Source organism: Lates calcarifer, unplaced genomic scaffold, assembly GCF_001640805.2.
Source record: "Lates calcarifer isolate ASB-BC8 unplaced genomic scaffold, TLL_Latcal_v3 _unitig_188_quiver_1095, whole genome shotgun sequence".
Lineage (NCBI taxonomy): Eukaryota > Metazoa > Chordata > Actinopteri > Centropomidae > Lates > Lates calcarifer.
Window position 1 is genome coordinate 5,130 of NW_026115824.1, and position 24,265 is coordinate 29,394.

Genomic DNA, 24,265 nt, shown 5'->3' on the forward strand with positions numbered 1-24,265 from the left:
TGTTGTGGCACATGTAAACTCCGAATTGGTTTAGGTCTCTGCATCGCAAGGTTGCATGGAGGGGAGAGAAAAGTAATGGCTCAGTGCCTGAGTGAGTAAGCCCACACTAAAGGTGATTGCTTTCTTCCTCTCCTCAGCACCTCCTCTATGAATCCCTCCCTCCTCACGCTCCTCCCATCTCCACTGCTCTCCATGCACCTCATAAATCCTCATCTGCAGCACATGTGCTCCGTGTAAGACATGCACATTCACGCTCACAGCAAATGAGAAGGAGAGTGAGAGAAATTGAGAATGAGATTGGAGACACTTGTGCATGGTAATAAAGAAGTACACATTTCTTCTCCCATACCTTCGTCTTGGCTCTGTTGCTCGTTCACTTGCTCACCACCACCTCCCCCTCCCTCCCTCCCTCCCTCCCTGAGCTGCTACGCGGATTCCGTCATCAAAACACACAGCGAGGCATGCTGGCTCGCTCACTCTCTGTAGGTTTTGGACACACACACACACATTTGTACACACACTCTCACACTGGAGCCAGCATTCAAGATGCAGCAGCAAGAAAGCATGTCTTCTGATTCCCTGTCAGGTAAAACGCAAAATAAGATGTGTATCTGTCATCCCTCCCTTTTCCTGCATCATTATCCATCTTGTTCCCCTCTTTGTCACTGTTAAATCCCACATTCTTATTTTTTCTCTTGTTTCCCCGGCTTCTCTCTCCCATCATCTCTTGCTCTCTCCCTCTGTTTCCATCTGTCTCTTTTCCTATTTGTGTGTTTTCCCTCTTTTGTATGTTTGTATGTCCATGAGTGCATGTGTGGTGCTATCATAGGTGATAATTATGATGATTGTTATTGCAGAAAAGCAGAAGGTTTTTTCCATATGGTAATGTTGCTGGGAGTATTATATATATATAGGTGGAGTAGCTCCTGCTACTATGACTTCACATCCAAAGCGCAGCTGTGAAAGTACATATGGACCTGAGAATATTGCTTTCTTCTGACCTAGATACAATGACAAGGCTTGTGCTACTTCAGCTGGGATCTTCTTGTTTTCCTCTAACTTACAATGTGTTTAGTAGTTGACTGTGCTTATCTGTGAAGTGTTGTTTTGAGTGTCCTCTTATAGAGACAGCATAATTTGAATGCTGGCTGCAATGGAAATTTCGCTCTTATATGAAATTTAAAAAGCAAGAGGTTCGGTTTGCTCAACAGTGGAGGGGCCTGGTTACATGTGTTGAGCTCAGCCTATGGAGGTTAGAGTATTGCTGGGTATTGAGCTGGGAACTAGACAGTGCACGCTCATCTCTCATTGTGTAATTCATTTGATTAGCACCAGTAAAATGTTAATCTGGAGGCAGACATTCATTGTTGCTCTTAGTTTACTTTGATTTACAACAGCTGAATGCTAGGTTATGCCATACTGGTGATAATGAATGCATTTAAAATCAAGAGAATTAAGAGAAGAATTAGTTTTTTTCCTCATTGTGCACAGCATCAGACTTATTAAGGCTTCACAATGCGAGCCTTTCTGAGATGTACAAAAACTGAAAAGCAGGAAATAATGAGACTCTGTATGGTGCAGGGAAAAACTGAATTTTGACACAATTTCACCTCTGCCGACTGATGATTAACAGCTAGAAATTTTGGGCTCCTCATTCAAAGACACCTTTCATTATCCACTCTACTTTTTTAAAAAGTAAACAGCTACCTGATGTGCTGTAGCTGTATTTTTTGGGAGGGTCAAGGGCATCCTATTCCAGCATGCTCTGGGTAGAAGGCAGGGAAATAACCTGCTGACACTTTCAAAATTGTCTATTTTTATTTTTGTGCCATTTTCTCTGCCAGTCTAACTTGAAACCATAGACTTTTTTATATGTCTTCACACCTAGTCTGCTCAACTTGAATTATCTGAGCATTACAACATCTGCTCCTCTATTTTTTTTTTGATACAGGCAGGACCACAGTGTATATTATATACATATTACATACAGTTTTTCTTGGTGGCAGGTCACCAACACTGACAAATGCAGACTGAGACTAGGGGGATGCAAGGTCCACAGTTCTTGTTTTATTGACTTGATACATACAAATGAATAACTGGCACCAGTGGAAAAACATAAAACATTTTGCCACATTACAGATTCACTTCAGGAAAGATGCAGCTAAGCTTGAAATAGTAGGCTGTGATTATCTTGTGCTAAAAACAGAAACCTGACACCTGAGTTCCACAGTTGGAGTTTGTTTAAATGACTAACAGAAATACTGAGTTTGAAAATTGTACAGTGACATTTGGATGAAGACAAAACATAATGTTGTTGTGGCTGCTGTGGTGTTGTTCATGATTTACTGAAACATCACTCCTGTTCTGACACCTCACCTGTCACCCATCACCAGCTTCATCCAAGCTCCCAGGTGAAATCATTATCAGCACATCCTTCAGTTCAGGTTGACTCACGTCACGTCTGCTGTACTTTATCTGTGGGCAAACCAACAGCAGAACAACACAGCAGCACAGCTCTGAGGTGATTGTGTTACAGATGCATTGTTTGCTCCGTGAACGTCTTAAACAGATGGCTGTTATTAGCAGCACAATCCCAGCATGAAGAAGAAAGCTGTAATTTACCCTTAAGTGTGTTGTATTGGCCCTACAGCAGTGGCATAGCAGGTGGCAGGCAGGATTACATAATGTGTGTGAGTGCAAGAGAGACATGTGAAGGCTCACAGCAAGAAAAGTGTAAACCACAAATAAAATGACTTGTTTGATGTAACACAGAGTTAAACAACATGGACTTGCAGCCTCTTTTAGTTATGCATTTCTGCAGCATGCTACTCTGGTTTCCTTTCTGATGACAATACAATTTTTCTGATTGTCTTGGCAGAGTTTCTGTAACAGTTTGAATGTGGGAAAACTCTTAATCAAAGAGCCAAACTGCACAACGGAACAAAACAAACATTTCCAGAAATATACTGCATTTTCCTATGAGAATGAGCAGCAAACAAGACGCACACACACACAACCATTGTACATGGCAAAATGAAGCATGCATCAAAAACCTGAGCAAGTCTGCAAGTCCCCACCTCTACCTGCAAAAACAAGAGATTAGAATTGGTCTAGAGCTAGTGCGTTGCTTTAGTTTCTGTTCTGACAGCACCATCACTATCATTACTCAGCTAACTTTTAAAACTGTAGAGATGATTGACAGCTAAACCTTCCTGTTCATCTATCCCATGAGAATATAGTTCTAGGTAGATGGATCTCCTCTCTGCCAGAGGGCCAGTCAAAGGATACTCAACCAGCAGCTACTGAGAGAGTTCAATATCTGGGTCAGTTTGGATGTAATAAAAACATTGTCTGATACAGTCAAGTGTATCAGCTTCTACACAACTCCCACTCACCAGCTATGAGAGATGACTACTATTAAGTCATGGCTTGGAAGTCAAGGTGATTGGAGTTCCCAGCCACAAGGCTACAAAATGGAAATTAAATCTTTCTCCTACTGACCTGCTTGAATTCATTGTTTTGTCTTTGTAGTCAGGGGCCATGCTTCTGTCTTGGCTTACAGTTTCATTTTTTGACTGTTTTTATGATTCTTTTCACCAAGTGTATTTTATCAGGCTTCACCATCTCAGAAACACAGGGACACAATGTTAGTAGCAGACAGTCTTTTTCACATTTAGTTTTCACAGTCCAGCTGTTCATGGCTGTTCTTCAGAGAAGTTAACAAACTAATTACTGATTTGTTTGCCCACATTGTTCTTTCAAACCTTGTCTCAATAACAGCCCATGGACTTAAAGAAATTAAACAAAATTGAAAGCATGGCGGCTTGTTTGTCCCAAAGCACAGCCAGCTGTCACTCTGTCTGTGTTAGTGTATATGTATTGTATTTGTGACAGTGAGTGCTAACAAGGCAGTAAACTGACTCATAACTGATGAGGCAGCTGACAACAGTAGGTAGAACCTCTTCACCTATATCTTTTCAGTCAGCACACCAAATGCAACCATTCACACCATATCACTGTGATATTTTGTGATGAGTCATCTGGCCTTTCACAGCCTTTTTTCCTGGTGAAGTTGATTTAATCTCTTAAAGTCTAACCTCTAGAATGTGACCCAATCTGTCTCAGATAGTATATGTAGTTATCCTGATCTCATACAACTCACAGGCAGTGAATTATAACCCAGACAAAGTCAGAACCACATGTTTTTCTTCAAGCATTTGTCCGCAGTCCCTGCGTTCAATAAAAGCTGGATCTCATAAAGCAGCAATAACTGTGGGATTAGCACCTTGCTATATTTATTATAACTGAAGTAGTATTTGTACAGTTATTCCTATGTTCCCTAGCTCTATAAAGCACATAATGAGAATCTGAAAAAAAGATGTTCAGCTGCTTTGTATTCGCTTAACATGACATGAATTATTGTTGGAACTCGTCAAAAAGGTTTTCTGTTCTCCATGTGACGGATGGAGGAGATCCTTCCCAGTCCTGGTGCTGCCTGTTGAGGATCATCAGGCTGGATGGCTGGCACCTGGCGAGGTGTGGGTGTGGACATTAGGCCTGATCAGAAGTACTCTGCTGAGGGGGCAGGCAGTCTCTCTCTGCAGTTTGTTCTGCTTGGATCTCCAGCACATCGCGTGGGGATTGTTTGGGGCCTGGTTTTCTTTGTTTAGTGGATTATGTTGGTTTGACTCTAGGTTTTCGCATCCACATACTCATACACACACCCTCAGCCACCTCACTTACAGACACGCATCCATAATACACTACTGATTACTGATTCCTTTTTCTTGAGTTGTTTAATAAATTTCTTTGTTTAAAAGTTATGCCTGGTGTGGTCTCCACCTTTTTGTCTGGTTCCCTGATTATGGAACGTGACACCCAGCATAGCCATATGACTCTTATTGTAATAGGCCTACATTTGAAGGAACCTATCACAGTCTTAGGGTTAAGGATATGGTTCCAAGATATTGGACCAGGGAATGTAGGACCTTGGGAGCCTGGGAGCATAGTTGCACTCCCATTTGTGCAGTCTTGATCTGTATCTAATATATAATGTATTGATTTTTTTCAGCCTCAGTGTACTGGAGACTCTCTAACATATACTGAAGGTTGGTGCATGACATTCTGTTGTCATTGTACCATGTTTACTTTGAAATCCCTCAAGTTGTCCGTTGCCTGGGCTGTATGAGCACTTGTGTCTCCAAGACAACTTCTGCAGCTTGTGTGCTCTATAGTGACAGTGATTTATACAGTAAGAAATTCAACACATTCATATGTAGAACACTGATCTTTGATCATTTCCTCCCTTGACTGAGGGGTTCAACTGTAGATAAAATTTTAATTGATGACCAGAAGCTACAAAACTGCTCAAGCTTCATATTAAAGCCGTGGGTGTCAAAAGCAGCAACTACAGAGACTTTTTCCTTCGCTTTCCAGCTTGCTCTGTTGTGCCATTGACTGGTTGACACAGCCCCTGTGGCCTCGTGCCAGTATCTTCATGCTTCTTAATACTGTCATCTCTTTGAGCCTGTTATTCGACAACTATGGCTCAGTGAGACCCTTCAGTCCACATGAGTGGTTGCCAGTGGCAGTGTGACATACTCTAGAGCTGTAAATGCTGGTGGAGTCTCCCCCAAGTTGTGATTGGTGGTAAGCTCGTGGCATTTATTTGCTTGCATGGCACTTCTGGAGAAGCTCTGAGAGGAAGTTCAATCATCATCTCTGCATGTGGGCTTACCTTGTGGCCTTTGCAGCATTGCTTTGTGTGAGCAGAAAACAAGATGAAGTTTCTCAGCAGCAGCACAGCAAATTTAGGGACTCTAAATCCCCCTAAAGCTGCATCAGAGCACGTGGCCAGTAGCATATAGACAGGCAGGATTCATAACTTTCCATTTTAATGGATGCATCTCTCCCTAAGTGCCTCCTCAGTTGGTTACGATGAGTGTATACCACTTTATCCTCTCACCATTGTCAATTCTGCTTCTATTTCTGGAAGTTGTACTTGTATTACATGAAACGGCGGCAAACAATTACACAACCGCAATTTCTCTGATTATGGATATTAAACCAAAAAAATTACTGCAGGTGAGAATGGTGATTTTGCATTTAGATTACAGGAAAACCGTTGGAACACAGCAGCAAGAAATATTTAGAAGATCCAAACTGGTTTTGGGCTCTAACATATTTATCAGCTTGGCCTCAAGTCAGCACTCAGTCCAACCAAGCCACGGTAATACACTTTTTGTGTGTGGTAAGAAAGGGACAGGAGTAACTAATAAAATAAATGATGGCTGCTCTCCATATTCGGCATCAGAAGCCTTTCCAAATAGCCAGCATGTGCAATAGCGGGGTCCTGGAACTGGCTCATCTAAATGAAATGCAGCCAAAATTAATGTGATTAGTTACACCTGTGATTGGCAAGTCCTGCATGAGAGAGGTCGTTTCAACATCTTATGCTTGTGCAAGGTGGAAATAGATAAACAGGTACAGTATCACCAGAGGCGCTGATACCATTCAACACTGCAGCAGACCTTGCTTCACATGTTTTCAGAAATGCATTCATTTTTAAACATGATTATATGCATGAAATATGTGGATATTGTTTCCATAAAAGCAGTATTTAGAAATTTAAATATGCCAATTGAATCAGATGATATTTTGGTGAGAAAAGTCTCCCTGGAATCGAATCTTCAATATTTGGAGGTTTGGCTATTCTACACCTCTAAATCAGGCTCCTGCAGAAGTCTACTTTAGATGAGCTGGGAGGCTAGAATCTATATTATGTGGGAGTAGAAGGTGCAGAAATTGTTACATGATGGCAAGTCAATATAAACCTCTATATTTTCACAGAACTTGTGTGATACACATGAAGGAAACCCAAAATATCAAGAAAAAAATTGTTAAATTTAAGACCTCACTAACACAGATTTGTCTTCGATTACGCTCCAACCACAGTCAACTCAGTAAATTCAGGAAGGCACCCTACGTCCTGCCTCACGTTCTCTGTGTTTGTGCTTCAATCTAAAACCTACGTTCGATCACATCCTCTCTCCTGTGTCACTCACTACATTGTTACTGGAACAGGAGAGCAGGTATTTCAAACAAAATGTGTTGTGAGGCATCTCCTCCAAACTTAAAGTATTGATCTAATACCATTAGGGACCTTTTATATTTGTTCTATCAATACCTGACGGAAGGACTCTGCAGCAACCGGTGAAAGGTGAGGTTTATTGTCATATTGTGGAGCACAGCTATTGATGCAGAAGGGGGGAAAGAAATGCTAATATTGTGCAGTTATTGATCTCAGTCAGCCACTAACATGTAAAAGACAGGAGGGTGCAGCACAGTGTAAGTATATGCAAATGCAATGTGGCCATGCTCGTCATTTGAGTTAGATTAGAGTGTCTAGCTACTATCTGATTGGAACACTCCTTATCTTTTACACACAGAGGAAAGCACACTCATCCATGACACCATGCTTTCATGGACACACAAACATCAGTGCGCACACACACACACACACACACACACACTGGCCTAATGAATACATGATCTATTGTCTCTTTTCCCTGCTGTTCATTTGAACTTTAGTAAAATGGGCTTGATGACATAACTGCCCCATAATCAAAGGTAACACAATACAAAGAGGGCAGACTAAGTGTATCCTAATTATACTCTCTTATTTGGGAGAGGATTTTGTTGCTTTGAGAAACACTTACAAAAACCAAACACCCACATGCTAAATGCAAGATGTTGTAATGTTATTTGCATTATGCATTATTTGAAATTAACCTTAAACAAACAGCAGCAAATATGGTTATTTTAAGAAATTGAGGTTAAATATTTGAAATATATTTTTGCATGCATATATGAACATATCTATTCTACAGCTGGGTCTCATACAGTTTCTATTGTGGCTTTGTCAGTCTCTTAAAAGATCTTCTCTGAAAATACTGCTGTACAGGGGTACTCTTACAGCTCTTCATGGGCTTTGTGGAATGGCATTATTACTCTTAAGTCAGTCCTCTCTGATCAAAAAGCCTTTTCAGCATGGCAGAGTGCTGTTCCATCTACTTCCTGTGTTGCTTCAGTTCAAATGTGGAGAAGGGAAGACTCTGCAAACTTAGGTCTAATTCAAGTATTTCAACTTTTTGGTCACATACATACCATCACCTACCAAAGTAGCTGCACCATATGTGACTATATGTTTTGATTTGTTGCAAGATGAAAGCATAGGTGTATTTAATAAGTGCCTATGTATTGCATATAGCAGCATGACCTGGATTACCGAGAATCTTCATAATGATTCAGCTCCATTTTGATGTTCCATTTGTTGGTCTCTCTGTATTGTGCATGCTGGTTCACTGACATGGTTTACTGGGACACTTAAGTTAGATTGAAGCCCTCCTTAATGTTATTAGTTATATTAGAGTATTTCCAGCTTTGGCTTTAAAATGTCTACCATAGAAAGAATTGATTACATGAAGTGACCAAGCTCACAGCACTATGAGAATGACACAAGGTTTATGAGTTGCATTCACAGACTGTATAAACAGTCCATGGTTGTACCTGCAATTTGCAACACAGCTAGAGTGAAGGAGATGTCAATCACACACTGTACGCTGCCAACACAGTCTTGTGAAGAGGTCTAATCAGGCACAATAAAATAACACCTGTGTGGGTGGACCATGGGTGTTTATTAGCCTATTAGCTATGATATCATTGTAGGTCATTATTCTCCTATATTTATACTACATACTTAGATACTTAATGTAATCATATATATGTGGTAATTATCTTAATTGCAGTGTTTCACTGTTATGCCATAGACAAACGTCTGCTCCCACGTCCAAAGCAGCAATCCCACTTATCGCCAGTAGGCGGCAGTAAATGTTTGATTGGCGTTGTCACTGCCATAGAGGAACAAGTTAAACATGTCTTAATGTCCATATTTTATGTTCAACAGGTATCGGCAAAATAAGGTCGCTAAATTAAACTTATTTGCTAAACTAGTAGAATTTCTTTGTTCAGTCTGTGATATTTTTAGCTTTATATATAGTTGTATGTTTGCATGTAATTTTTGCTCTCTGTGAGTGTAGACCCAGTTGGTGCCTTTCATGTAATTTTATTATATTATTATTTATCGTGTATCTACCGTTGTTCTGAATGTGTTTTCAGAATCCCTAAGGATTCTTATGAATTATTGCCAAAATAAATAAATAAAGAAACAAAAATAAAAGTAAAAAACGTATAGCCACTCATTTCCCAAGTGGCGCCTCTATTTCCGAAACCAAACAAAAATGGCCGCCCACTGGTGTACGACACAGTATCACAACTCGGGAAACCGTTTAAAAAACATTTTTAACGTGAAGCCCACGGAATACTTTTCATCCAGATGATTAGTGGAGTCTTTGAGGAGTCAGAAAATACCTTCAATACAGCGGTAAGTGTTTTAAAATGTCCTCCGGGTTTTTCCAAGCACATTCGGTTATTATTATCTTTTGAAGAAACAACGCTGTATTGACTTTACGATGGTGATGGTAGTTCTGTTTATGCATCTGCAAAGGAGCAAACTACACCAGTCCACCTGTTGCTTAAAGAGAGCATACTTAGGTGGACAGAAACTGTTGAATCAGATCACACGGGAAGTAAATGTTGTGTACCTTAAATCAACTAAATAAACACAGAAAAACGAACAAATTTGCAATTCAACAAATCTACATTGTCACATGGTCAAATAGTGGGTTAATTTCTTTGGGGGGTAATCATCATAGAGTTAGTTTTCTTGCCCATAGAGTCTTACAGCTGGGAAAATAACTGCTGATGTGGGGAGAATGCATTTTGTACCTACAAGCCTGGAATACTACCTCAGACAGCAATGCCTGCAAAATATTGATTGAGAACAGAATATGTATCTGTCTTGAGCCTGATCAATAAATCAGCAAGGCTATGAAAAAAAATCCATATCATTTATATCACATCAGCCAGTTGTCCTTGGATCTGTCTGTCAACCAGAGTAAGTGAGTTCTGTCTAAGACCTGTTTGAGAAATGTGGTGCATGGTTAAATCTGAGTTGTTTTTTATGGCATTGGTCTTCCAAGTTATTTGTGTTTCCTTAATTTCAGTCCTTATTTTCCACTGTAGTAGATGGTGAACAGCCTTGTTCACACATGAGAGTAAAAAAACAAAACAAAAACCCAGCGCTCATGTGCTTCACAGTCTCACTCATGTTGCTTTATTAAAACACATGAAGCAAGGCCTACTTAGTAAAACTGCATCAGTCCAAAGACTTCACTTCAGTTTTCCTTGCCTTTCTGTCTCATGTCTATCTCACTCTCTCATGGTTTTAAAGCTTGTGATGCTAATTCTTATAATTGCATAATTCAATCAACACCAGGATTAAAAACCTGTCTCTAAGGAAGCTCCGCTAAATGGAAAACTCTGTGCTTGACCTGCTCCTGTCCACAGCATGACTGTAAGCTGATCAGTCAGATGCTGTATGCAGCAGCTGTATCTCTGTATGTGCATGTGTGTTTGTGCACTTGTGACTTGAGGCTCTGATGGCATGGTGACGAAGCTACCTGGGATATGACACAGTCTCTAAGAGAAAATGATCAAAGAGACTTAGCCGACAGGGTTGTGACCACTCTAAACTTAACTAGTGCATTAGGCACATTTCACACACTCTTGTCCAGTGTATGGGAGCCTTAATTCCACTATATTGTTAATTAGATTATTAAAAGAATACATGACAAAAAATTGTCAGTGCATTGCATGAATAATATACATCTCAGTGCACTGAATATTCGCTTTCAAACTCTGCATGACTGAAAAGTCTCTGGAAACAGCACTGATAGTTTTATATTCTGTTTCCCAAGTTTACATTTCCAAGAACAAGAGATTAAAACCTTCAGTTTCAAAGTTTCTGCCAGAAGCACAAACACTTTCGAACAAACTGTAAAATACAGAAGTGTGTTTCTCCCACTAATTATATGATGTATGTCATATGCGTCATTGCTTCTCATTTGCTGTTCATCAAAACATCATCTATATTTTATAACGAAACACACTGCACCACCATGTAGGGATGCTTCTCTGCATGTCCTATCTCATGAAAGGGAGAGCAGCAATGCACCATCGCTACAGCACATTCTTTAGCTGCATACTCCTCTCATTAGCCTCTAGCTGAACTGCACACAAACAACACAACACACAAGAGGCGCACCAACAGGTGATCTGCAGTGTGAAGAGAGAATATCTGAGATGCTAATAAGGGTTTGTTTCACAAAACAGATCTGTAATGAAACTCTTGGATTGTGCTCTGCGTTGATCAGTCAGCCCCTCTGTAACAGTAACCGACGTGTGAGAGCTGATGGATTGCATTTCCCGTGTGAAAAAGCATATGTATTGCTTTTCTGAGATTTATGTCAGCTCCCCGTTGGAGATACAGGAGAATCCAATATATTCCTGTCTCGCTTCTTTTATATTTATCCTTTCTACACCTGACATCCTCAGTGATTGAAGTGACAAAAAGTGGAGCGCACGCAGTGGTCATTACCCTCCAATGGTACTTCTAATTAAGGAAAGATTTTTTGCATTCACTGAGCAAAACACTTATTTGCATGAATGGAAAATCATAAATGAGGGGTCCATTAAACAAATTTCCTAATTGTTTGCTTTTTTTCTTCCTACTTCACCATCCCTCTAAAGCTATTACTCTCTATTCTACCCCATTATCGAGTGCACAAACACCAGCCCCAAATTGTCTTATCTCTGCTTTGATAAATGATATTTTTTTATTTCTCTTATAATTGTGTTTCTCTCTAGATGTGCGGTGTCCATCAAGACACTGGATGTCACGTGGTCACTCCTGTGAAGAGCGAACTGTGTGGAACCCGAAGTACTGTGTGGTTGCTGACTGTCAGATGCTGCTTCTGAATGAGGAGGAGGTGGTGAGAGCAGACAGCACAATCTCTTGTCTGGCATGTTCCTCTGTGTCACCATTGTCTCTCTCATCTGCTCGTGTGTGTGTGTGTGTGTGTGTCCTTGTCAATGTCATTACACAATTTATGTTGGTGCACTGCATGTCAGAGTCTGAACTTTGTTGGACATCTACTTTCTGTCACCTGATACCTCATACTTTACACTCTAACCCCTTTTTCCTTTCTAACTGCTGCTGTGTTAAGCTGTCATATTAATATACTAAATAATGATAATATTAATTCTAATAATGATAGTGAATGGAGATTCACAATGAAGAAACACAAGGTCCAGACTGAACCCTGTGCTGTGTGAAGAGTTCACTCTACATTTACATTCATCCCACATCAGAGACCAGCAATAGCCAGGTTAAGCAGAGCAAGGCTGAGTCTGGCTCTTTGCCTCTGTTGTTTTGATTAGTGTCACACTGGATTATGCTAGTTTGTGTGAGATTAGAGGTCCTGTTGTTACGAGCAAATCAGCAGTCAGCAGGGTAATCTAAATTACATTGTTCTGTCGGCAATATCCTCTCCTCGCTCAACAGCTTTGTGTGAGCTCATATTTAAAGCCCCCACAGTAGTGCAGTGCATAAAATCATGCAGATACAGATCAGAAGCTTCAGGTAATGTTTACATCAAACATCAGGGGGAAAATGTGATCTCAGTGCCTCTGACCGTGGTGTGATTGTTGGTGCCGGACAGGCTGGTTTGAGTATTTCTAAAACTGCTGATCTCCTGGGATTTTCACACACGGCATTCTCTAGAGTTTACTCAGAACGGTGTGGAAAGCAAAAAAACATCCCGCGAGCTGCAATCCTGCGGATGGAAACACCTTGTTGATGGGATATGTCAGAGGAATGGCCAGGCTGGATCAATCTGACAGAAAGGCGGTAACTCAGATAAGCACTCTCTACAACTGTGGTGAGCAGAAAAGCGTTCTCAGAATGCACAACACGTTCAACCTTGAGGAAGATGTTGCTACAGCAGCAGATGAAGACCACGTCTGGTTCCACTCCTGTCAGCCAAGAACATCTCAGACTGCACAGGACACCAAAACAAAAACACATCCTGTTTTTTACTGGTGGTAGAGTCACAATTTGGCAATAAGATAAATCCATGGACCCAACTTGCCTTGTGTCAATAGACCAAGCTGCTGGTGGTCTTGGGGAATGTTTTCTTTACACTTTCACACTATCGGCCTATATAAAATCCTATTATAAACTGCTGTACAGTGCATTGGGTTTGATAAGCCCTCTAAGTCTGTATATCATGATCTCATTGATACCTGCGGCAATACACCCCCACAAACGCAGCTCCCTGCATTTTAAGTATTATAGAGAGTAATTTCACTGTCCATGTCTTTTTTGATCATAAAGCAGGTCTGCAGGTGCTGTATACAACACTGTATTGAAACGCTGAAGCCAATATATCAATCTATCTGTCTATATTTTATGAAATATCAGAGCATTTTAGTCCAAATTTGTCTGTTTTGTTCATTGCAATGCTGACTGCTTAACATTTTGCTCAGTGGTGGCCATCACCACAGCATTTACTGGTGAGTTTTACCAAGCTACAGTGGGCCACAATGAGTTACCTGTTATTGGCCTGGCTCTATGGCATGCAGAAAACAGTCAGCCAATCAGAGGACAGACTCAGAGACAGACACAAAGTGCCCTGTTCTTGTTAGAGCAGAGATAAATGAGACAGAGGAGATGTAAAACTATACTGAGATGGTTTTTTGGTTCTTAAAACCACAAATATATTGTATTACGGATATCAAAACTTCAAATAAAACCAGTAAAGTGTAAAACATGGGACCTCTAAATGAAGGGCTGTTTTGTTTCGTAGTTCTAGATTATGTCACTATGTGGCCTTGGTCTCTGTCTGCGTAAAGCGGCTACATGTAGAATTTGACCCACTTTGGTGCCCACAAATGGTAACTAAAACACTACAGACAGTATGCACTCCAACCCTATATAATTTATGTCCTTCAGTGAAGCCTACAAAATGTGCAGCATGATTTGCTATGATTAATACCTAGAATTAAATGATTTAATGTGTAATAGATTATTGATTTTTTGTTTAAATTACCAAGTAGTTGATTGATATTTCCCCTCTCTGGAAGTTTAGAGAGATGGCTTATACCTTTTTCTGAGCATGGAGTCATCTCATGTAATTTGTCACATACCTTTGGCCAGCTTAAACCTGGTCATTCCAGTGAGAGCTGCTCACCCAAATGTTTCTGTATGCACCTCCTGCTGTGGGTGCCAATAGCTCATGCAAGTTGGTGTCTTTCAACTAAGGCCACTATGTGAGGACCATCAGCAGCAAATTAAATTAGAAGTGCCTTGGAGTTTCTCAGGCCCTCTTCTATGATCATTAAGGTCTCAGTGACAGAACAGTGCCCCTTTGAGGGACTATGGCATCTTGAGCACTTAAGTTGGCCGAATGTTTGATCTCAAATATGAGTGCACTGTTTCAAAGTCACAAAAGCCTCTGGACAAGGCATAGTTACTGGGCTTGGTTAACCTTTTTTTCATACCGGCGTGACTGCTGGAACTTGGAACATGTAGCCTAAGTTTCCCTTTGTCTGCAATTACTGAGGTATGCCATGTTGAAATAGAACAATAATTGCAGGGAGGAATTATTCCAATCGACCCATCGGCAGGCTTTCCAATACAGTGCTTTTTGTTTCACAGCAACAAAGAACAAGAGCTTTTAAATGCATCCATCTGGACCCTGACTATGAAAGGTCATTGGTAACGCTGCTGGATTTCCGTTATGTCAGCAAACTGCAGGTCAAAGCGATGATACAGTCTTATAATGGCTTTCTCCAAGTGAAGGTGGGATAACATGGTTTAAACAGCAGAACAAGCTCAGTTAAATGGATCAGAGCATCAACTGCTGTGAACAAGCAATCACACGGTCAAGGTCAAACATTTACACTTCTGAGAGATCTGGAGAGTATGTCATGGCAGTATTGCTTTTCAGTTATTTCAGTAACTGATTACGCCTTGTACTTAGTCTCAGAATTAGTGATTTGATTCAAAGTGTTTTATATATGTATATTTCAAAGCAAAAATACAGCTTAGGTAAAGCTCCTTAGACTCATGCAGCCTAATTTACTGTAGACATTCCTCCATGTACAGTACTGTGCAAATGTTTTAGGCAGTTTTAGGCACTAAAGGTGAACTGAGGATGCAGTCCCACGATTAATTTTTATTCACCAGTTAACCTCATGTGAAGTGTAGTAAACAGAAAAAACCTAAATCAGATCAGTATTTCTTATGACCCCCCTCCCCTACCACCCATCTTTAAAACAGCTCCAGTTCTCCTCAATCCCCCTGTACTTAGGTAGTTTTTTCTAGCGTCTTGGAGAAGTTGCCTCAGTTCTTCTGTGGATTTTAGGCTGTCTCCGTGTCTTCTGTCTCCTCATGTATTCTCAGACTGACTCCATGATGTTGAGATCAGGGCTCTGTGGTGGGGGGGTCAGACCATCTGTTGCGGGACTCCTTGTTCTTCTTGTCTCTGAGGATAGTTCTTTATGATGCTGACTGTGTGATTGGACTCATTGTCCTGCTGCAGAATTAATCTGGGACTGATCAGACATCTCCCTGATTGTACTGACAAAGGATAAGAGCAAAAACCTGTAGACTGCCTAAAACTTCTGCACAGTACTGCACAATACTGTATGTATGTGTGATAATACTCAGAAGTGATATAGAGTGGTTCAGGAGAAGCCTTAACTTACTTGTTCTTCTTTTCCCTATGATGCAATTTCTCTCCAAGCAAACAGTACATAATGAAATATGTCTAAGAAAACACTAGCTGTTTGTCTTTTTGAAACACATTTAATAATTCAGATTTAGCCACAAATTAAAAATGAGCTTATACTTTGAACTTGCCCATTGTTTTTGATGTATGAAACTGACAGATTTAGTCCACTGCATACTGCACTTTTTTGGATAGTGAAATAAATTAATTTATTATGCAGCATTTAAGCATATTGCTGTTATCTAGAATTTTATATATTAATAGGTATATATTATATTAACTCTTCATTTGCTTAAATTTGGCCTGTATATTCCTCCATTTTATACAACCTTTAGAAAACACTGGAGTGAACAAAAATGTGAGGTTCAAAAGTGAGAGGAAAGAAAAATCAGTGTGTGCAGCAAGACTTTAAGAGTCCCTGAACAAAAGTGTTGATTTATTGTTGGCTGTGAAAGTTTTTGCTGCAGGGGTTTTTGTAAACAGTGACTCTTCTTTATGTCTTTGTTTCTATCTTTTTGTGTTTTCTTTTTTCATCTTATTCTATTTTTCTCTCTCTCTCTTCGGTCAGTTTCTCTTCTTCTCCTCCTCATACTCATGCTTCTCTTTTACTCTAATGGAAAACATAGAATTGAGGTGCAGTATCACTGAGAACAGCCAATGCTGATACTGTCATTTGTTATAGGATGTTTACTTAAGAAATGATTGTGGCCTTTTTTGCCAAAGACGATTAGGCCCTGAGCCATTTGTACAGCCAATGTGACACCTCCGTAACCATAAGAAAAATTATGCTTCCACAAACAGAAAGAGAGACAAATACAGACAGTGAAAGCAAAACTATGAGAGAAGGGATAGCCATCTCAGCATTCAGCCAGTGTGTCACATGTCCAGAGGGCTGCAATATGAAGCCAATAAACTGAGAGAAAGGTGTGATTCCAGAGGGCTTTCCGGACTTTAAACTTTTCTCATTTTCACCTTCAGCTCGTTGTGAAGCCTTCAGTTGTTCCTTGGTCACATGAAGCCCCCTGTGTGTAAAATTGACATTCAGCTTATTACTCTCATCTACATCTCTAAAGTTGCACATGACTGCCAGTAGAGGGTGCTCATGATTTGAGACAAGTAACTTTTCTGTGCTTGTGTCAACAGTTAAAAATTCCCTATGGATACTTGAAAGAAATGCACCAGTGTTTAAATTTAGACTCAGTCCAAGTAGGCTTTGCCATTTGCTTTACTGTTGTAATCAAATCAGTGCTCACAGTACATCAGTGGCAAAAGCAATTAGCTTAATTGAGTTAGTAGGGAGTGAAAAGATAGATCACTATTTCCTGGCAGCGATATATTTTTCTCAGTTAACCTTCTCACAGAAAATTAGTTAGATGAGTTTCTTATCTCATTAGAACCATTGTTGTTTATTATTTAAACCTGACCTTTATCCAGAGAATGTTTTTCACAGTAAGCATGTGTTTCACTCCAGCTCATACAGACACACCTTGTGGCCAGTCAGGGAATGTGCATTAAAACTAATGTTCTCTCTGGTAGAGCCATTCTGCCTATTCTGTTATTCACCAAAACTTTCCTGCCCAGATTTTTCCATCTAGTCAGGGGACTTTTTCCTCAGCTGAACTGTCAGTAGCCAGCTGCTCTGACCTTTACTCACCTCAGAGATTACTCATTCAAGTTATTTTACCAATGATGGAATAAAGTGAATACACACATCGTGACTTCATCATACTTTCCCTCATTTACCGTACTTTCCTAACATCAGTTAGCAAATTATACACTTAAATATGCTAAAATAGAGATTTGTTTCAAATTGAAGAGCAACACAGGACACATTTGCTTACACAAGTGACTCTATCTTATTTTTTAAGTGGCTGTCATCCTCAATATCATCAATATTTTAGGCATGTGAATGTAGGTAATGCTTTGTCACTGAGTATTACTAATTAATAATTAGATGAGTTTATGAATTCATCATTAAATAAGATTATTATGATAAAGCTACACATTATTCTGCAATTCCTGGCCAACACTATTGTTTGGCCCTTACAGTACAGGACTGTACATATCACTGTCACTACAAATTGTTTCAGTGAGGCTCAGATTACAGCTCATCTTGCTTAGTCATTACGGCTCAGACCACCAGACAATGTCTTTACGTCAGAGAAAGTCTGAGTGAGAGCTGTCCTTAAAACCAAGTCCCATGAGGCAAGTAAAGAGGTGACTCGCTGAGAGGATCAGGGAGAGGGACAGAGAGATAAACAGACGGACATGGAAACAGAGGGACATAGAAAACAAGACAGAGAGGGTGCTGCATTGAGTCGAGAGGTGTGAGGATGTTCGATAAGCCATTATCACTCTGCTCGGAGGACGTCAGGCCCTATCCTTTTTTCTTTGAGTCACCACTTTCTCACCACAGCCATCCTTCTTCCTTTGTCTGTTTAATCTTTTGCAGCCAAACATTTGGTATGCAAACTATAGGAAGATATGGTCTGACACCGACTGATGTGATGCTAATGCCTTCTCTGTTTTATCCAATGACTCCTCATTTATCAGGACCAATCCAGCTATTGTGTGCTATTGGCCCAACACAGCATTAAACATGGTGACCAGAATAGCCACAGCAAAATAAATAACGGGCCTCTGTGACTATTGTATGTGCATTTCTTACAGCTGTCATTTTTCTTTTCTGTTAGCTTTCATTCTACTGTGCGTGCTCTCTATCTGCCTACGTTGTATCTGTGCCTTTTGTTAAATTCATTCAGCCTTTTATCTGTCTTGAATTTCTTTCTCTGTGTCCTCCTTTCCCTCTCTGTCTCAGCAGATCCGTCCCTTGTTTTTGCAGGAGAAGCGCTCTGCGTCATGCAAGGTCCATCTTCTGCGACGCACCATCAGCGTTCCAGTGGAAACACAGTTTCCAGAACTCCATAGCCAGCTGTCCACTGAGAGCGGTGAGTAGCCTGAGGACATGCCTCTGCTGTGATTAGCATGCATCATTATTTCCATACACACACTGGAAATCTTTTAATCGTTTTTCTTGACACAATTTAATTAATTTAAATAATTAATAACATTGAAATCAACTGTTAAACACTTGTTCAACATGGTTGTGGACAAAATCATCATAATGACTGTGGAGACTAAGGAGAAACAATGCTTTGTTAAAATCTTTGCTCTGGTTTTGGCTTTTTCTATATTCTATTTGTGTGTGCAGTGCTGCTAAACATCATCTTAGTCAGAGTCAAACTTGAGCACTCATGCAGATGCTTGTTCTATTCAGTGGTCAAATGGGCAGTGTAGCTTAGGAGAAGCACTTCTTTCCGCTCCTCAGTGACATAACCAGTCACACACTCACACAGGCAAGTGAGCCTTTTAAAATTGCTGATACTATTTTTTTCTACTTCATATCCACTAGATGGAGAGCTTGGTGCTTTGTAGCACTCCAGTGTACTTGGAATGTTTCATCATAACCACTAAGGCAGACATTGATAAAGGCTTCGGTCTCTTTCAAACTGCAGGTGTCATGTTGCACTCTCCCTATTGCTTTTATGAAAATGTAGTGCCGGTAATATAACACAGTTACTCTCTGCATATATCACTATGTACACTTACTTCTATGGAAAAGATGGAGCGCCACAGTGAAAACTGTTTTGAGTCTGTGAGGGGAAAACACAGCATCAGTCACAGTGAAACACTAGGTGGCACTCAGGTTTGACATTCAAGCATTTGTATCCCACAGTTACTGTTGCTGGGTTGTTGGCTGGCATGCAACTTAATATGATCTATCTTTAAATCAGTGTGTGCAGTGGTTATTTAGTTTAAGTGCTTTTTAATGATGTCACAACATTATTTTGTCTACACCCTGCATACAGCACAGTATATTAAATTTAGGTTTTATTAATTTAAGTAATGTTCTGAGGTGGCATTGCCCTCAGGTATATATCCCTCAGGCAGTGTTACTGGACAGCATATAGATTGTAATGTTGTGTAAGCAGTGTTGTGTAAGCTTTTTTAACCAAAATGCTCTCATGTTTCTTTGTTACCACAGTGGTTTTAGTGATGTTTTGTGCTGTGAACAGAATCATGATTTCTGCAGACACTCCACATCTGTTTAAACAGTGATTTTCACATCTGTGTGTAACTGAGTCAGTCAGTTTGTGGTTGGATTGATGTGTAGTGGGATCTACAGATCATCAACCCTCGGGGAAGCCATTTAGTTCTGTGTTAAATAAAAATACAACTTTTGAGCACTGTTTTTTCATATTTTTCTTCATCCCTTAGTTGATATTAAAGGTGCTATATGTAGATTTTTGCTATCACTACATAGCCAATGTTAGGATTAAGAACCCCGGCAACCCCAATGTTAACTCGTACTTTGCTTCTATTTCTATTACATATTTTCTTCTATGGAAGTTAGGATGTTAACCAGCTAACCCCAGGTCATCTCATAATACCACTTGGCCATAGTGAGTCACTGTTGCATTCAGTCTGCCCCTCCAGCATGAAAGGATGAAGAAGTACCGCTACCCAGAAGGCGTAGTCTAACCCCTTGTCTTGTAAACACAGCAATGGCTGAAGCTCTTGGTAAGTAAACAGCTGTTAATGTCAGTGTTGGCTACATAGCTAAAACTTACACATAGCACCGTTAAAAAAATAAATGGTAAGTTTTTGTCCTTTTAGTTAAAGCATGTAAATGTCAGTTAAAACAATTTAGAAAATTTCTCATTCAAATAGTCATTTTATTTTGTGTGCTATAAATACCTTCAGTTTTTTTTCTTGTACTTTATTTTAAACTCTTGTCTTTCTCTTATGCCCCTTATCTACCAGGAGAGGTCACACTCTTGTTGATAGCATGATAAGGAAATGAGCAGAGATGTCCTTATTTCTCCTCAAAGTTATTCCCTGCATAGCACATATTTGACTTTAAAAATACAAAGACTACAGGTGCTAAATCACACACACGACACCCAAAAGAATAGAGGACTTTTAAATATGTGCATCCCATTTTCTAATCTATATTCACCACTGATACAAGTGATGACACGGTGATGAGAAAATAACGTAACATACATTATTATACAAGATTGGTATGATTGCTGTAGGTTGGTTTTGTTTATCTGAGAAGGGACAGAGGCTAAAAGAATAAACAAAGTCTGCCAGCTACTTCACTAATTACAGAGTACCCCTGCAACTCTGCCAATGACATTCTGAAACTTTTCCATGACTATTATGTAAGATAATTTTTGAATCACTGATTCAGATTTCCATAGCCAAGATACACTATTCTGCATGTTGGCTAGAATACATTACAATACATTAATATATTACTGTAGTGGTTATTATGTCAGCCATTTAAACATAATTTCATACTTTCAGCTGTTCGCAGGGCAAACTTTTTATTTTTGTCACCTGAATCCAGTTGCATTTGGATTTGAATTCAGTGGTGACTGCCAATGAAAAATAACTCACAGGGGCACTTAGAGATCTGAGGCGGCATTGACTGAACATCGAAGGGCTACTATTACAGAAATGCAAGTGGAAAAAGAATCTGATATGATACTTGCCAGTATGAAAAGCATAATTAGGACTTTAAATGCATGTTTTAAATGTTTTTGTGAACCATAATTTCAGTGTAAAAGTTCCAGTTATATTTTAAAAGGAACTCCAAATATCCAGTGGTAGCATCAAGGTAACCTGAGATAAGTGAAAAGTAATTCTAAATTAATCAGTATGTTGAAATATCAGACATTTGTGTGCATTATTGTTAGTGTGACCATGGTGGGATACTTCAAACACACTTGTTCATTGGCAAAATAATTGTCACATGAATTAAAACAAGTGACACTTTCAGTATCATACTGACAGAATGTTTGTTGTTAACTTTATCCCTGAAAACAAACACTAATACATGTTCTTGTCGCCCCTTCAGTGCCTAACCTTTAAAATTGTGCTTGTGAGTGTGTGTATGTGAGCGCACCTGTATGGTTTTCAAATAATGTTCCACATCACAACACTACAAACACTCACATGGTCTATGTTTTACTAAATTATTCATTGGCGTAGGCCCCACCTGCTCTTGTCCTTGTGTGACACAGGCTCTAAATAAGCAGCATGATGAATAAAAATGACACTGAGATGAATAGGAATCCACAGCAAATCAGAGAGCACTCTCATCTCGTCTCATCCTCCGACTGAATAGCGAGCGGCTGCCTCCTTTATTCTTTTGAACTCTTCGCGGTTTTGGCACAAACATGCCAGAGACAGAGAGCGCTGTTACGCTCCCACCAGAGCAACTACGCTTAATTTTACTGAGGTGAAAGTTTTTTTTTTTTTCTGGATAAAGCTTTGGAAAAGTTCTCAACTGTTGCTTCTTTAAAGATGCTGGGGCATATTCTGCCCTATTTTCCAGTTTTTTACATCTCCCATAAATATTTTCACAAGCTGTAACATTTTAGACAGGATTAAATTGAACTAGATAACTGACCAAAGGCTGTTAAATTATTTTTATGTGCCTTGTAGCACAAATACTGTCTCACATATATTTTAAGTATCTTAATATTCCCTCTGATGTTTAATTTAACAAAGCTGTCCTTCCCTCCATCTCTCTCCTCATAGTTTTTCATTACAATTAGCTCTCATTAGATAGAATTGTATTTGTTGTCTTTGTGCCAGTCACTCCAGTCTTTTTTGCCAGCACACAGCTAAATAATTGTTTTGCCTTGTCAGTGTCTTGTTTTACAGTTTTAATGATGAGCCCAAAACATGTCAAATATGAGGAACTATAACTTATCAAGAAAGTGGGGTAGTTGAGATAAAACTGTTTCCGAGGTGGAGGTTGGCTGAGCTCCATTTGGCCACAAAATGTAGCTGAAAGGGCAGAGAAACCCACTTTAATGGAGTACAGGTTGCATATGAGCTGGTAGGTAAGATATAGAATCATTATCAGCTGATAATCTAACAGTAGCAGTCAGTGTAGATGCTGTGCTAACGCAAAGTTGTGAAACTACTGTCTGTAAGCAACTCATCCAATTGTTATTGCTGCCAAGCTTAAGTATTTTAACAGCTTTTAGGTGTTGTTAGCACAGTACTCGTTTGGATCCGGCCATGACAAGAAATCTTTATCGGCCACTAATTTAATTAATCATCTTTTTTCAAGCAAAAATCACAAACTTTCTTTGGTTCCACTTTTTCTCATTGTAGATTAAATATCTTTTGGGTTTTGGCACAGGCTGGACAAAAAAACCTCTGAGACGCTGTGATAAGAATTTATTTTCACATTTTTTTTACTTTTCAGGGACTACACAATTATTTGGTGATGAAAATAATATTTTGTTGCAGCCCAAATGTTAACTTGCCACTCAAGCTGTCAATTCAAGAAGGCAAAAGCAACCAAATACTGCTTTGCCGGAGCTGAAATGAGAGTAGAAACCATGCCCGGGCCAGCTCAGCCTGGTCAGGTTTTTGAGTCCATCTATTGTTAACATTCAGGTTGCAGCACAAGGGAAGTTCCTAAATTCTTCTGGCATGTTAATGTTTTCCAAACTGATGTTACCAAGTCCTCGTTATGATGAGAAAAAAATATGCTGAGAGTGAAATTGATCAAAGTGGAAACATTAAGCACTGCCACAGTCCCCTCCACCCCATCTTTCTCCCTCTCTCTCCACCGCAACGTGGAAACTGCTCCTCTCTCTCTCTCCTCTCTCTCTCTCTCTCTCTCTCTCTCTCTCTCCTCTCTCTCTCTCTCTCTCTCTCCTCCCTCCCATTCTGTGCTCCGGTATACTCGCTCTCTCACTCTCTCCCTCTCCCCCACTCTCCAGAGAGGGGTTCAGTCAGACAGATGTAACACAGCAGTAGAAGCCTGAGCTGAGCTGGCAGGCTGCGGAGGCCAGACCAGAGCCAGCAGCTCTGACTGGAGAGAACAGCGAAGAGGTGACGGCAGCAGCGGCAGCACAGGGGATAAAACAGTAGTTGTAGTAGCAGTTTCAGTAGTTGTAGTTCAGTTACAGAGCTGACTTTACCTCAGGATATGGGTGTGTTGATCTGGGCGCTCATCACCCTGTGAATTTAACATGGACCCTGACACCAGCACCCATCCAGAGACACAACATGGTGAGTGAGATTTGAAGGAGGAAAAGATTAGAAACAATGAGAAGTGATACTGTGGGAAAAGTTGAGGAGCGTGTTAGTGAACAAGGGAGTCAGGTCACATGGTTTTCCCGTTAGGGTTGCTATTATGACTAGGCTCTCCATTTGGCTCTAAAGCTGTTGACTAGGGCCTCTGTGGTCAAATGAATAGGACTTCAGTCTGTTCTGTTGAGTAGGGGGTGAAGGGGTGAGGGTGTTACATGGCAATGTGATGAAATCAACTGCCTGCTTAAGACATTTTGCTCTAATGACCCTCTTGTCATTACTTTAACAGGGTTGTAAAGTTTTTTTGCTTTTTTGTAGCTAAGAAAGTTGAGAATTGTTTTGTCTGAACTCTCTCTGGGATTTGTCTTGTCGGTTTTTGGCTGGTT

At 40.0% G+C, this 24,265-nt stretch overlaps 1 protein-coding gene across 1 annotated transcript; it reads left to right on the plus strand.

Moving 5' to 3' along the window:
- Nucleotides 1-500: 500 nt before the first annotated feature.
- Nucleotides 501-19,392, plus strand: si:dkeyp-72a4.1 (uncharacterized protein LOC100148058 homolog). The gene is made up of 4 exons (XM_018688306.2): nucleotides 501-586; nucleotides 11,827-11,951; nucleotides 18,574-18,700; nucleotides 19,165-19,392. Exons 1-4 carry the CDS (start codon nucleotides 547-549, stop codon nucleotides 19,185-19,187), a joined length of 315 nt encoding a protein of 104 aa, XP_018543822.1. The 5' UTR covers nucleotides 501-546; the 3' UTR covers nucleotides 19,188-19,392.
- Nucleotides 19,393-24,265: the final 4,873 nt, after the last annotated feature.